This window comes from Stigmatopora argus, chromosome 1 (genome assembly GCF_051989625.1).
Source record: "Stigmatopora argus isolate UIUO_Sarg chromosome 1, RoL_Sarg_1.0, whole genome shotgun sequence".
In the NCBI taxonomy this organism is placed as follows: domain Eukaryota; kingdom Metazoa; phylum Chordata; class Actinopteri; order Syngnathiformes; family Syngnathidae; genus Stigmatopora; species Stigmatopora argus.
Genome location: NC_135387.1, coordinates 8,174,356 through 8,190,331, shown reverse-complemented (window position 1 = coordinate 8,190,331; position 15,976 = coordinate 8,174,356). Strand labels below are relative to the sequence as shown.

The 15,976-nt window shown below is 38.9% G+C and overlaps 1 protein-coding gene across 1 annotated transcript; it reads right to left on the bottom strand.

Annotated features, from left to right (window-relative positions):
- Window positions 1–6,085: 6,085 nt before the first annotated feature.
- irx7 (iroquois homeobox 7) lies at window positions 6,086–9,289 on the bottom strand. The gene is made up of 2 exons (XM_077602260.1): window positions 9,039–9,289; window positions 6,086–6,940 (listed from the first exon to the last, which is right to left on the bottom strand). Exons 1-2 carry the CDS (start codon window positions 9,234–9,236, stop codon window positions 6,242–6,244), a joined length of 897 nt encoding a protein of 298 aa, XP_077458386.1. The 5' UTR covers window positions 9,237–9,289; the 3' UTR covers window positions 6,086–6,241.
- Between the last annotated feature and the right edge of the window lie 6,687 nt (window positions 9,290–15,976).

The window sequence follows — 15,976 nt, the reverse complement described above, 5'->3', positions numbered from 1 at the left end:
CTTCATGCAGGTATGTCAGGCCCTTAGGCCCTCCCACCTTTCAGCTTCCTCCTCAGGTAGTGCACGTCTGCACATGTGTGGAGCCTGTGTCAGTGACACATTACAGCAAATTGACATTGCCATTAGAGTGGGAAATGTAGCCTTGTAAAGAAGTTTAAAAAGTGGCCTGGAACCAGATGTCACATCTCAACTACGTATGTATTCCCAACCCTTCAAAATGTGATACATTTGAAAAGATAGGCGGTGGGAAATTCCAAAGTCAAATGTGTTTTATATGAACCACGACTGAAGTGAAACGATGATGACAAAAGAGGAGCCATACAGGAAACTGTTTGTCTATTTCATTAGCAACATCTTTTATATTTTAATTTTACCAAGCAGGTGCTACCAAATATAGCGTCCCAGCGTCTGAGTGGTTAACACGTCGTCCTCACAGTTCTGGGGCTCCTGGATTCGAATCCAGGTCAGTCCACCTGTGTGGAGTTTGCATGTTCTTCCCGGGCCTGCGTGGGTTTCCTCCAGGTACTCCAGTTCCTCCCACATTCCAAAGACATGTATGGTAGGCTTGTTGGATGCTCTAAATTGCTCCTAGGTTTGAGTGTGAGCATGAATGGTTGTCTGTCTTCTCGTCCCCTGCGATTGGCTGGCCTCCAATTCAGGGTGTCCCCCGCCTCGTAGCCGGTCAGCTGGGATAGGCTCCTGCACCCCCCACAACCCTTGTGAGGATAAAGAGGTTCAGAAAATGAATGAATAAATGATGGTGCTACCAAATACCTGGTACAGTAGCTGAATGAAACTCTATCACTCCCATTTAAGGCCATAACAGTCAAACAACTATGTTAACTGGGAAAGCTGTCAGTAGAAGACCAATGACCTTGTAAGATTGTTCAACAGTTAATAGAAGGGATGGCTACTGTTTGAGCATGAAATAATTGAATGTATCTGATATTATCCATTCGCCTGATGGTGTAGTAGTTCACTCTCCTGATTTCGATGTGGGCAGGTGTGGTTTCGATTCCCGCTGGTAGCAGTATGATTGTGAGTGTGACTGGTCGTCTGTCTTTCTGTGTGCCCTATGGCTGACTGGCGACCAGTCTAGGGTGTTGTCTGCCTTTTGCCCGAGGTCAGCTGGGATAGGCTCCAGCAACCCCCGCGGGATGTGTTTGCATTGTAAATATTTAGTATTTGATATTGTGGAAGGAGGACATCGGCATCATATAGAAGTGTTTTGTTTATTGATACATTACAGTACATTTGTTTTTTGTTTTTTAAAAATCTGTTATAGGAATGATACATTTCTGGGTCAGGACGCTACCATCATAAAAAAAATCATGCATATGCTAGGTTAAGTGAACACTCTAAATTGTCCATTGCTGTGAATGTGAGGTGCAATTGGCGGGCAACCATTTCAAGGTGTACCCTGCCACCCACAGCTTGGAAAGGCTCCAGCACCCTTGTGACCTTCATTAGAATCTGTATGATGGATGACTGTACAACACATTCCAAAAAAGCTGTAAAAGCTGGGATGGAACATAAGACTTGAAAAGTCAGAAAACTTTTTAAAAAAAAATCATAGGTTAGTAAATAGAAACATTTGGGTCAAATGATTGGGTAAAATACGAGTAAAGATATGCAATAATGATACTTCTTTTTTGTTGTTGTTATAATTTGGCTTTTTTTTTTTTAACTAAATCTAGGTGTTTTTAATTGTTGTGTGTATTATCAGCCAGCTCATAACACGACAGTTGTAGTTTTAAAATAATTTTCAATCGGGGCAACAGTGTTGCCAAATGTGTCACCCAGGTAAATCACTAGTTGTGTTCATTTTACACGAAAGACACACACAAAAGAAAGAGCATTTATTGACATCAACGTGATTTCAAGCACTAACATGTCCCAGTTGGGCACATGCGCTGTTCTTCACTGTTTCCAGTGGGACGAGGGCGAGTATAAGGACACGTACACAATGGAGGCCTTGTGCAAACGTCAGCCATACTGTGACCTGAGTGAGGCCTTTTTCCCTCCAGATAAAAAATTTCAGGTCGCAAAACAAATTAGCAAATTTGAGAAAAACACCTGCATGTGTACATTGGGATGCCACGCGCTGGTTGAAGGTGTGGCACTTTAAAATTCTCACTCCAAATGAACTATTCTTGATGTCTTTCTACACCAGGAGTCGGGAACCTTTTTGACAGAGAGAGCCATAATCAATTCATATTTTCTAATGTTATTTCCTGAGAGTCATTTTCAGAATTGAAAGGTAAAAATTCATGAAAATGTGTGATTTTTTTTTTGTCATTTCACCACTTTTAAAGTAAAAAAGGTCTCTGAATTCTTTTGACAACATTGTTATGCTGTTGCTAATAAATCAGTATCAATGATATCATCAAACAAAATTATGATTAAAGTGGTGGTAGAGGTAGTGTCAACGTGACGTGACATTCCTATTAGTGGGTTTAGGACTCCGTTATCCCACCAGTGATTTCCATATTTTATATCACAGGTTAGTGGAGAGCCATATGCACCCATGGAAAGAGTCATATATGGCTCCTGAGCCACAGGTTCCCTACACCTGTTCTGCAATAAAGTTTCCTTTTTATTGCAGGGGAATCAAACCCATGACAGTGTGCCGTAAATGTCCTGAAGGCTCATTTTCCAATGAGATGGGAGCTGTTTGACGTGGACCAGGTCAATGCATTGCAATTCATAGATTATATTTTATCACCTTGTGAATCCTTTGTGGTTGCTTTGGGCTCGTCACCTTACCCCCACACACCATTGGCAGCATAATTTAGTCTAAAAAAAACAGTGTGGTCTCATATTGAACATATTGTATGTCAGCCAAGTCATGGTCATTCTTTTTTTTAATGTTTTTTAACATAAGCCAGTTAATGATGCGTTTGAGATTTCAAGGAGCCACAGTCAGTGTAACTGTAATACCGTATTGGCCCGAATATGAGACAGTGTTTTTTGCAATGAAATAACAATGAAAAAGTGTCATCTTAAATTTGAGGTCTAGACATTTTACCCATTCACAACGCTAGATGGCACCAGATATCTTTAAAGGGAATATCTGAAACACTGATGGTTAATGCAGTTATTGCAATTTTGTTGTTTTATCGTTAGTAGATTGTTTAATTTACATTTTAAAATCAGAAGCCATTCATTTAAAAATGTGATTGCATTTTAGTTTACATATTTAAATGTTTAGATATTAAGATGTGATAGACAGTTTTTGCATGATTTCATTGAGGCAACATAACGAGCTTTATCTCTCAAATATATTGTTATACAGTGGTACCTTGTGATACGAGCTTAATTCGTTCCGGGACTGACCTCGTATGTCGATATTCTCGTAACTCGAGCGAACGTTTCACATTGAAATGAAATAAAAACAAATTAATTCGTTCCAACCCTCTGAAAAAACACCAAAAACAGGATATTGGATTGGGAAAAAAATGTTTTATTTCTTCTAATTCACCATCTATTAACAAAGTAACACATAACTAACTTTTAGCACCGGTGAATCGTAATATAACATAAACAAATTTAAATGAACTTGGATTACAATGCAGACACTCAAAAATAAGTTTAATCTAACCTTACACTAAACGTAATTCTAATTTTGTTTTACATTTTTATACATTTCTCCCGGCCGGGTTGGCTCTGTTTGCCCCGCCTCCACACTGACTTTCAGTCAATATCGAGGGTTGTTTGAGTTTGTATTCCCTTCAAAATATTCCCAAAATGATCCACACAAATGTCCTCACAATAGGATAACGCACGACCACTTGCCAATGAGAAGTAGTCTTGTATTAGCGATCGCTCCGCCAACGGGAGCTAACAGGTTAAGGGGGAAAAAAAACACTCAAAAAATGCAACGCTGCGCCCAGTGCTCGCAGAGACATTACAAAGAGGGAGTTGCGACCAGAGACATTACACAAGGGAGTTGCGGGGAGAGAGACAGTGCCCATGATGTTCTTATCAGCAGCATCTCGCTTCCGCTGTCTGCTTGTATATCAAAATTTGTCTCGTATCTCAAGATAAATATTTGCCCGAAATTTTACTCGTATCTCGAATTGCTCGTATGTCGGGCCACTCGTATGTCGAGGTACCACTGTAATTAGATGCATTACTGCCACCTACCGCCTAAGAGTGTATACCACCCATTCCTCCACCTTGTGTGCAGTGGTGAACTGTCAGGGCCTGCAAGGCCTTTTCTGCTGGCCTAAAAAAAAAAAATGAATCACAGACTGGTGTTAATTATATTTTGTCAATGAATAGTCCTTTATAGATAATTATTATTAAATAATTCCAAATTATATGTCAGCTTCCTTTCATTGCTTTTCTCCTGATTGCGCTGCTTCCAGATGTGTTTTCATATTTAAGCATTTAACCAATCACATTTCATCCATTATTTGTTGCCAGGGTCAGAAATCTATTTGGAGGCCTTCATAATCAGTTCTGCAGGCCCTGCAGCATAAAATAAGTGTGGATAAAACTGTTGCTTTAACCAACCAGATTTTGAGTTGGCGACACCATTGCCTTCTCGTAGGGATACGTCATCGCTTTCATAAACTATGATTGGCTAGTGATAGAGTGGACTAGCCAGAGCTACCAAACTGTATCTGGAGCGAACTGCACAAGCAAATATATTGCTGTGTTGATTTAATAGCGGAGGAGAAGAAATGGATATGGCTGCAGATTTAAATACACGTTGTCATGAAAACAATGATTTTTTGTGTCTATTTTTAATATGCATTAAAAAGCAGCGTTCAGTATTCAAGACTTTGCCCAATTAGCTTTTATTTTTATTTTTGTTATTATCATGCATTCAAATTTTGAATGAAAACACTAACTGGTCTGGTGTTGATTTTTAATAGCAAGAACCTGTGTGGATAACTCGCACCCTCAGAAGTGCCATCAGTGGAGGTGTGAGGAATAAATACTACACTTATAGAATAAATGTATACCTTTACCCTGGGCTTGTTTTCCCTTCACTTTCTTAAAGAAAGACCTCAGGGCTCAGACCTTTTCGTTTTTAGTTATGAATGTGGTTGAAAAGATGGTGGCTTGCTTACCGCGCTCCGTGAGGTGGTTTGTCCTCCCAACTCAATGTCCATGTTTTGAAGATGACGTAGATAGTCGTGATTTTTGTGGTCTTGATGCTATAAAACAGTATGTGTCAGTACCCTAATTTTACCAAATATTAGTATTTTACATCAACTCACCTTTATTCCAGAGTATCCAATCAACGTGGAGTTAATACCAGCCAATCGCAGGGCATAAGCAGACCAAAAAAAACATTCACACTCATACATCAAATAGGCCTGCCATGCATGTCTTTGGAATGTGGGAGCAAACCAGAGCACCCGGGAAAAGCGCAGGCCTCCGGACAACATGCAAACTCCACATTGGACCGCGAGATCTGTTTAAGAGGGTTAACTCATTGGCTCCCACTGAGGGCAACGGGGCCTACAGTAGCGTTTTTGCCCACAAGAGGACGCCAGAGCGTCAATATTAAAAACTACTCTGTCTCCACCAGTTGCACGAAAGCAAATTTTGAATTTCTCAAGAAAAAAATGTCATCCTCAAAATTCTAATTCAGATTTTTTTCAACGACAAACTTCAGGGAAATAAAGCTTTTGTTGTGTAAATTCCGTTGCTAAAAAGTTTGCTGTGCAAAATAATAATAATAATAATAATAATAATAATAATAATAATAATAATAATAATAATAATTATAATTATAATTATAATTCAATGAAAATATTTTGGAAACCAAAAAAAAGGATGAAAAGTAAGTGTTCTTAAGATAAAAGGCTTCTTGACGTAACACTAGAAAGAACAATAACATACTTTCCTCACATTCCACTTCTTTGCCATTATTTGATGGACAATTCCAAAGTGGACACATTTTCTTTTATGTCAACATTGAAAGTAAAGCCTGCATGCATAAAAATGTGGCCCAAATAGAAGAAAAAAAACTCATAAAACTAATGTTTTTTTCCTTGCTTAAATCAGGTTTTATTTAAGTAAAAATCTTCCTCCATCTGCAAATGAAAGGAAACATAATTTACAGGTTTGTTGGAAAAATACATCTACATTTATTTACATTAAAACATCTTTGGTTTGGAGGCAGATTTCCAGGGATGAATGAGCTCGGATCCCCGTCGTCTGAGAGGTTAAAGTGCATCATGAATGAACATTGTCTCAGGGTCTTGGAATGTGGAGGATGGCATTAGTGGATTTTTCGGGCAGCGTAACAGTCGGGCACCAGGAGCGCACCCCTGGCGGCCCACTCGGCCCACATTCTCCCGGCGGAATGGTACGCATGTTCCGCCGGTTTCTTAATCGTCTCCGATGTGGCGGTCTCGGCAAGCGACCAGATTTTCGGCTTCGGGGTCTCTTTGGTCTCAGGATGGGCTTGCACTTGAGCGTCTTCAGCCCCGTCCTGAGATGTCACCCTTACGTCCACCGCACTAGGCGGCGCGCTCTTGCTTGCCAGCTGCATTGCATCCTTCCGGTCATCCCCGTCACAGCTCCTCAAAGGCCCCTCGTCTTCCTCCTCCTCTTCGTCCTCCGTCTCCCGTTCCTCGTCTTCCTCATCCGATTTGGACCTGGAGGAGGCCCAGCTGACGCGGTTCTCCTTTTTGAGGCGGCGACGTGCGTTGGCGAACCAGGTGGAGACCTGCGTCAGGCTCATCTTGGTGATGATGGCCAGCATGACCTTCTCGCCTTTGGTGGGGTACGGGTTCTTCAGGTGCTCGCCGAGCCACGCCTTCAGTGCCCCTGTGCTTTCACGAGTAGCCACCTTGGCCCCTCCGCGTACGGGCTCCTCTATTGGGCTGGCCCGGTAGGGTGGAAAGAAGGGGCCGGTGCGGGCCATCAGCGCGTGATGGTAAGGGGATGCAGCGGTCTTCAAGTCAAAGGTGGTACCCTGTGAAGTACACACGTAGTTAGCGTTGTCGGAAGTTTGTCACACATTGCTTATTAATAAGAAACAACCGTGAGTTGAAGTTAGTTGAGTAGCTTCATATAGTCAAAAGCCCCCAGCCAGAGACATTTGTAATTGTTAGTTGGATTAGTGGCTGATTACCGCTATTTACAGCAGTGTGGTTCAAGTTATATATTTTTCTTTTAAATTTCTCTTAAATTAACAAAAAAATGGTGTTGCACGTTTGAGCAATAAACAATTTGTCCGACATTGTCATAGGAGGGGCATGACAAAGACAGCTGTATTGCATTTAGGCAAGAATTCCGATGTTCTATTTTAATAATTAGACCATGTTTGTCATGTTTTGTTTGGGATTTTGGTGGTGTGCGCGTGTCTTCTGGGTGATGTGTGTCCCTCCAGGCTTCCCTTACTTATGTGACCTGGTGTGTTTGATTGATAATTATCCCTTGTGTGTCTATTTATACGTTGCGTCCTGGTATGTCTGGTTGTTGGATTATTGCTTGCGTTTGCTCATGTCGTCTCCCTGTCAGTGTGTTTACGTTCTATCCCTGTTAGATTTGTTTCTTTATTGATTTTTACTAAGTCCTAAATTTCTATGGCTTTCCTGGTAATTCTTATTAAAGCCTTTAGTTTTCTATCCCTGTTAGGCTTGTTTCTTTATTGATTTTTACTAAGTCCTAAATTTCTATGGCTTTCCTGGTAATTCTTATTAAAGCCTTTAGTTTTGTGCAACAGCACTCCTGTTTCCGTCAACTTCCTGCATCTTTGGGTCCGACTCCGCCGCACACCCAAGGCGCATTTATGACAATGTTGCTTTAAAGGTAATTTTGCAAGGTAACTTTCCTCCTTGGTAACTTTAAGATGCTGGGATTGTAGAAGATGTTTGCACACAGACAAATTCAAGGTTTGCATTTCTCCCTGTTTGAGTTCACATAGCTTTTCTGGCCTGACCATAAGAAATTAACCTTACATTGGCAGGTATTTAAAAGAATCAATCAACACCAAAACAAAAAATTGGAATACTTTTTGGAACTTTTCAACGAGCTGTAACATTCAATATTGGATTCTTATGCTTGACAGATCAGATTTGCCCTGACAAACTTTTGAACAGGAATTCTATTCTTTCTTTTATGCTCAAAATATTTCAGAAAAAACAAAAAAATGTTGTAATTATGTTCTTTATATATGTAGAACTCTATTTTATAGTCTCTAGTAACTTGTAAAGTTTCTTTGCAAACTGTACAGTGTGATCGGCCTATAATTTGTCATGCGAAGAGAAGTTTTAAAATACAATTGAATTATAGTCTGACATTAAGTTTTATTTAGTATGAAGGGTCACATTGATTCTCTTTCGTTCTCTTCTATTTTGTCTATCTCAAGAAAAAACTAAAAAGGCCAACATTTTCTGAATAACACAATGACAATCATCTCATAGTTTTATAATCTACTGTATTTTTTTCAGGAGGTTGTGCCTGACATACATAAATTAAAAAAAATAACACTTGCAACAGCAAACTCATTGTGTGGTTTTAGGTCTGACGACTGTTATTAACATTTCTTTTAGGTGCAAGTCAAGTTCTGTTAAATTATCAAATATTTCTTAACATGTGCACGTTTTATTTTTAAAAATTATGTTGACATCCAATGCAATATGAAAAAAGATATGATTTCAGTATTTATATTTTTTTTCATAAAGATTATGGCTAGTGGCGTGAATATAACAACCCACAATGCTGTGCAGTAAAAAACAAACCAAAAACGTATTACTTCCCAGTGTAATCTGCCCGAAGTAACGATCAGTATTCCCTGAACACGTGCGTGTAAATGTGCCCAAAAACAAATTTGGTAAAGTTTGTACAATATAAGTTGAGTAAAAGTCAATGTACATTTACTACCATTAAGTAGAAACTGACCAATGACGTTTTTCTCTGTGTAAAGTTTTTTGAAGTTTATCAGAGTAAAAGATGAGACTTCAAGATGAATAACAGATGCTTTAAAAATGCTACAATGTGCCATAAAAATATATGCCAAAATGCAGCTATGAAAAAACAAGTACTTGCTTTAGTTCGACAACACTCACCATGTGTGTGATGTGTCTGTGGTGGTGGTGGGCCGCCAAGGGGATCAAGTTGTATCCATGTAGTCCTGAATAGGTGATGGGGAGCCCAACGTGCTGCTGCTGGGCTCCCAGGAATCCGGGGTCAGGGGGGCCCATGGCTATCATCCCCATGCTCCGGTCCACGAAGAAGGCGCCAAAGTCGGGTGGCGAGGCGGGCATGTCTCCCTGCGTGGTGATTCAGCTTGGCAAAAAGAGTTGTGGGGCCACTGTGGGACGAGCGTGGGCTTATATCCTGCATGCTCGTCGGGGGTGGGGGTTCTGTGTGAGGGGTGGGGGCACAACTGCTGTTGACTGACAGGTCAAGCTTTCACTAAATCCCATCAAAGCTCTGCTCTTCCTTTTTAGTGTTTGGATGTGCTATTTCAACATTGGTAGGCACAGAAAGTCAACATTTTCTTAGATTTCAGTTGTAACAAGTTTTTATTGTTTTTCCAATCGTCTGCTGTGCGGATCAATGGGACAACAAACTTTACGTGAGCACTAGTATAATCGTATTTTACAAGACATTTTCTTTTGTTGTAAAATAAAACCTTGAGGGCACTTTTGTCATTTCTCTGTGTTGTAACACTTTAACCTGTTCGGTGGATAGCCTGTCATAAGTGGAATTAACTCTTTTTTGGTCCTTTTTTCCAATCAATAAATACATTTATAAATAAAAGTACCCTTATAGTACCATTAGAACTGACTATGGCCCCAACTCACAGTCTAAAGTAGTTTTTTTCTCAATAGTATTTAATATAATGCATGTCGTTAATGGCAAAAGAAGATTAATTTATTGAAACTAGGAGAGCGGGTTGTAAATGGTGATGTTTCAGTGCCGTTGACAATGCTCAATGTCCAATCAATTTTGACTGGCAGGGGCGAATAAACGTGCGTTCATCCCAGTCAAAATGGATTGGAGGTCTAGTACCGTAAATGGCAGCCAATGAGTCCCTTGTAAGGATTAAAAAATAAGAATAAAATCACATTTAATACGTGCAAGGTTAATGACCTATTTTCACATGCTTCCAAGTCCCTGAATAATTCTAGTTCTAATTCTAGTTATTTTTAATATTTTATGGGGTGAGCAAATGTCCTTTTTACCATATTGCTGCTCAGCTATTGTTGTCCTAATGAAAGCAGGTTAGGGGAAACAGATGTTGAGTAATGTATATGATAATTGTCAGATAACAGATGGTAATGTGTGGTTGTGTGTGGTGATCGAGATGGGGTTGAGCTTGCACTTCTGAAACACACACACACACACACCTATGACGTGTGTCATGTTTACAACTATCTGCAATGTGGTAATTTCATTTGATTGTCTGAAATAATATAAGACCACATTTACACTGAAGTCATTTTGTTTTGACCGACAATTTAGATTTCCATTTCTAAATATAGTATTTAAAAAACATGGCAGCTTTAACAGAAAGTAACCAATAATAATAATACATGAAGCACCATGAATGAATCATTTCTATAAATATTATTTAGATAGAAATGATCATCCTTACATTGACAACTACTGGCTGACCTATTAATTTGATCTTAAAATACTAACTAAAAACTGGCTTGACTTCAGATGTAAATTTAAAAAAAAATACTGTAATTTGTCTGTTTTTTTCTAGAATTCAATAAAAAAAATATCACTTCTGTTAAAAATGTCCACAAAAAATAGTCAAATATAAATTGGGATATAAAGCCAATTTTGTTGCTTTATACTAGTAAGTATGCAAAAATGCAGCAATAGTTTTTATATCCCGCTTACGTTAAGGTGTATTTAAAAAACTGCATTGTACGAGTCATAAAAATAAAATATTTCCTTGACATGAAAAAAATATATTTTTACAGAAAATTTAATAATCAGCATGGTGTATATAATGTAAAGTGCGGCAAAATCTAAAAAGGATAGATATTCAAACAAATACATTACGTTAATGAACAACATACAAAGTATTTTCTAATAATTTGATCTTAAAATACTAACTAAAAACAAATGTAAATGAAAATGTCATGGAAAAACAGATCCTAACTTTAAGCCAAACTTTGAAACGTAATAAAATTCTTTTCATGTATGCAATGCAAGCGGGAACAGTTTGATATTTGTAACGTAAATCTCTGAAAACATCGATGGCTTTGATAACAATCAATAAACCATTGAATGACTTTTGAAAAATATTTCCTAATAATTTTGCAATTAAAATGACTTAGGTCATTATTTTATGAGCAACACGGTAAGTAATTTCTCAACAAAGCGAGAAAAAGTGATATAAGCCACACACACACAAAACACTTCAATCAATTAAACTGATACAACAGCCTGGGTTAATATTTTAAAAAGATAAATTCAATAAAACATTGTCATATTTGTTATGACCAAAAACAGTCTTTACAATGTTGTGGACTGTACCATTTTCCACCCTGCATTTGTTTCAGTACTTTTGTTATTTCAAAATAAACCATCAATTCAATTTATATACAACTTTCTAGAGTAAATAGTGTATATTTTTAAAAATAGAGAAAGAAAAATCAGCTTTACTAATGTAACAAGTTTGGGGAGCATAAAAAGAAAGCGTTTGATGTTCTGGATGGGTGAAAAATGGTTTAGTTTTACGAAAGAGGGGATTTATTTGGGTGCGGCCGGTTACAAAGCCCTTGGGCAAATTTGTACGGCGGCCACAATAGCCAAGTGGAGTGCAAAGAGAAGCAGAAAAAGAGCGCAAAGCTTGCGGCATGAGAAGAAAACCCCTCAACAAAACCAAGCTCTGGTCATCCGCCTTCGTCACATCTTTTCACCCTCTTCCTCTTTTGAGCCACAACGCAGGTGTTGGCGCTGCTCCGACGGGTCAGAGCAGCGTTGTTTGCGCTTTGGATGTAGCTCGTTTACAGCGAGGAGGGAGGGAGCAAGGGGGAAGTGGCCAAATGGAATCTGGATTGTTCTCCTGGCCTGATGTGATAACATACAAGATAGCTTAGAGGATTAAGGAAAAAAAAAGTGTTATCTACTGGGAGATCTAGCCTGGAGATAACATACGGGAAAGTTAGTATCACTTAATATATCTTGTGCTAATGATAAGACTGACACACAAACACACCTAAATGCCAATTCATTATCACTACTTTTATGTTTTTATGGCTTCTAATGGCTAAATGACATTTGGCAGATAAAATGGGTAAAAGGCGTGTGTATCAATGCAATACACATACACACAAACATGTATACATGCATGTTTACGAAATTAAAAACTTAATTCCATTCTGCATTTCAAGTTGGCACAAGTTGTAAAACAAATTAAAATCGAATATTTATTGGAATTTTGCTATGAAGATTAGACATTGTTTTTTTCTGGGCAAACATTCCATTCTAAACTCCAAAATCTGTACATGCCATCTTGCATGACAGAAGTGCAATTCACACCTTGTTGCAAACACTTGTTCTTGTACAATATTGGGATGCTAAATCCTAACGTAGCTTTCATTTTTTCATGTAAATCAATTTTACCCCAAAAGAAAAAAGAACGTGCAAACAGCGACCAAAAAAAGTTCTAATCCAATCTAATCTAGAATCAGTTAAATAGACATGCAACACAAAATCGAAATTAAATTGGCCAGTGTTTTTGCAGTTGATACGTATTCGAAGATTGTTAACATACAAAAAAATATGCTTTTTTAAATTGCTATCACCTAAAGAAATGCAACAAACCTTTTTAAATTGTTGTTTTTCACCCACGATTCTCACGGCATAGTCAAATGTGACAATATAGTGATATCGGCACAATTGGGGCGCAATAGTTTTGGAGGTGCGACGCCCGTTAAAGGTGTCTGACGCAGGGCTTAAACACGTTAATTAGAAGAGTTCACCGACAAGCGAGAGGGGGACAACAAAAGCTTCAAGTGACAATCCGCAAGAGTTGTCAACACCTTTGCCTCGTTAGTTTATTTTTACGGACACGTAACGAGTGACGTGTTACATTTGAGCTTTTTTTTCGCCCTTTCTATGTAAGGATTTCGTGGAAACCCGAGAGATCTTTGTTGTGATTATTGAGGCCGCCATTTACATGGAATGCTTTACGGCAAATATCCAATTGAGCTGCCTAATGGGATTTTCCTGGGGCAAACAGCACAAATGGGGAGATGCAAGCAAAGTGTGAATGTTATCAAGCTTTCCCACTTCTTCGCTATCTAACCCCCCCCGTGCACATCCGCCACCTTTTCTACTCCCCTAGAAGACCCCCTCCCACGCTTTGTCCTTTGTCATTGCTCTTATCAGTACCACTCTATCATTCTTTCAAAACAGTATTGGCGTTGAAAGCGCTTGCAAATGTAAGCATGTCTTTGTTTGGGGCCGGCCCGAGGTCCGCCCCCCTACCCTGCTCCCTCCAGGGTGCAGGCTGATCGACGGCCCTCTGCTGGGTGAGTGACATGCGTCATTGGTTGGGGAGTGTGACAGCTGGTGCTAACTGGACAGGGGGTAGTGTGTCAAGCTAAAAGTCTATTGAACAAATGAAAAGTGTAGTATTAATCAATGTCAGAGTGCATTTACACTACAGGTGTCAAAGTCAAGGCCTGATCAGGCCTGGCGGAGTAATTTTGGCCGGCCTGTGAAAGGAAATGTGCATAAACCCTGTTGCTCTTTTTTCCCCCGTTAAACTGAATTTTAATTCAAAGATCAAATTCAAAGACTAGCGAAATTCTAAGACATTTAATCTTTCCCTTTTAAAAATATACACCTTTTAAATCAAAAAATACCGTATTTTCACGACTATAAGGCGCACTAAAAAGTCTTACATTTTCTCCAAAACAGAAGGGCGCCTTATAATGCGGAGCGCCGTGTGTAAGCTCTAAAGCCTGACTGAGAACACTTCTTGCCGACACACTTCTTATATAGAGAGAAGGCGGACGTGGGTGGGGTCAGACACTAAAGGCACGCCCCTACAAGGTACCCGTCTATAGTGTGGGCATGTGTTTATTGCAAAACAATTTCGGTTTGGTTTCTAAGGCCCCCGCCTTTAAATGCGGTGCGTCCTGTGTGTCAAATACAGAAATAGCACTCGTTACTGACACTGTGCCTTTAAATGCGGTGCGCCATATAGTCGTGAAAATACGGTAAACTGTGAACGTTATTACTTTTTTAAAAGAGAATGTTTAGTTTTTCCAATTTTTGTTAGCTCATTTATAATATATAAATACATAAGTAAAGATATAATATGTAGTCTTTGTTCAAACTTTGTTTTTTGTAATGGGAAGAAAAAAAGAGGATGAGGACCAGTTTTAGATCAACAATTTCGCCAAACATCGATCAGTCGATTACTCGTGGCAGCCATAGTTGTCAGACAAAATGGCTTTCGAAAATAAACCAGAACTGCAACATGGCCCACGACAAAGATGAGTTTGCCACCCCTGATTTGCAATAAAGCGAAAACAGAAACATTTTGTCTTTCATGTAAAGATTTCAAAACATTAAATAAAGATAAATGGTGAATTTGGGTTTTTGTGTTAACAGCTTTTTTTTACACACTTTCCTATATGTTTGGAGGCAAAAGATCGTTTTCCTAACTCATTGGCAAATTGTGGAATGCACTTCAATTTCATCTTGGATCTACCCCATCTGCATATATTCAAAAAGTGTAGACAATTAAGACTTGACTATTGAGGTTTTATTTCTATTATAGATTTTTTTCTGAATAAATGCAAATTGTGTGTTCCTATTTGATGTGAACTGATTCCGAATGCTATGCAAATGACAACATGAAAAAAATCGCCACCTTCACGTTTTTGTAGCAACTTTGAGAATGTCATGCGAACAGAACAATCATTTTGAACCTGGTAGCTTTAAATGCTGTTTCAAGAAAGAAAAGCTATTTTCAGCACCTTCGTCCCCCAATGCTAGTTCGCATCTGCACTTTGTTTTGTCGAAGAGTGGTGACGTTTTTTAGTTGTTGATTATGTATGGTTCCCATTCATGTTAATATGCACTATTTCGCCAATGTCAATCAACATACGAATGAGACCAGAGTGGATATGGAAAAATTTGTCTCGCAGAAGGACAAAGAAATATGAATTCGCATAGCCTTATGCTGCGTTGACGGTTTTACGTTACGCAAACATGTCACTCACACTACACCTGTTGCCAAAAGGAGTTTTGTTTTTGAAAAGAGAGCATGAGGTCAAAAGTCTAAACTAAAACATTTCTGGTTCACATATGCAAAAATAATCAAAGTAGCAAATTTCATCTCATAAAATTACATTTTTCTCCGTAATACTGCGATTTCCATTTCGTACGATTTAGCCGAAAGCAGTTTTGTGTTGACACAGACTTTACGTTGCCAAAAGTCGAAGTCTTCAAAATAAAATAAACAACTTCAACATAAACAATACTCTAACTATAATCTTGTAATATTACATATTTCCCATATTAGTACCAAATTACATGGGTTTTATCTTGCATAATTACCGCCTGTTGTCATTCCCCATGTGATTTCCAAGATGGCGCCATTCACGTGGCAGCCAGTGGCAGTAGCTCTGTACACTCTTATATTTTTCGTGCTTTACAGCCCTTCTATACTTTTTTAAATTACATTTTAATATTTCTTAATACATTCCTTTTTACTTTACTTTGTACTTTTTACTTCAATGTTTTTACAACTTTCCTTGTTCTGTTAGCCTGGCTTCTTTCGGCTACTTCTTTTTTGGAACCATTCAGCCATGCCTACGCTGTCAAACACATGGGACTAGTTGTTACAATACGCAGCAGAAGGAGCAACACCTCGGTGCCGCCGGAGATTCTGAGCTGGACAAAAGTGCCGGGAGAAGAGGCAACGCTTCTGACCAACCATTCCATCATCGGATAAGATGGAAGAGCTGTCGGCGCTTACCAGCAACGGAGTCGAGGGGATCTACTCTGCTACTGTTGTCTT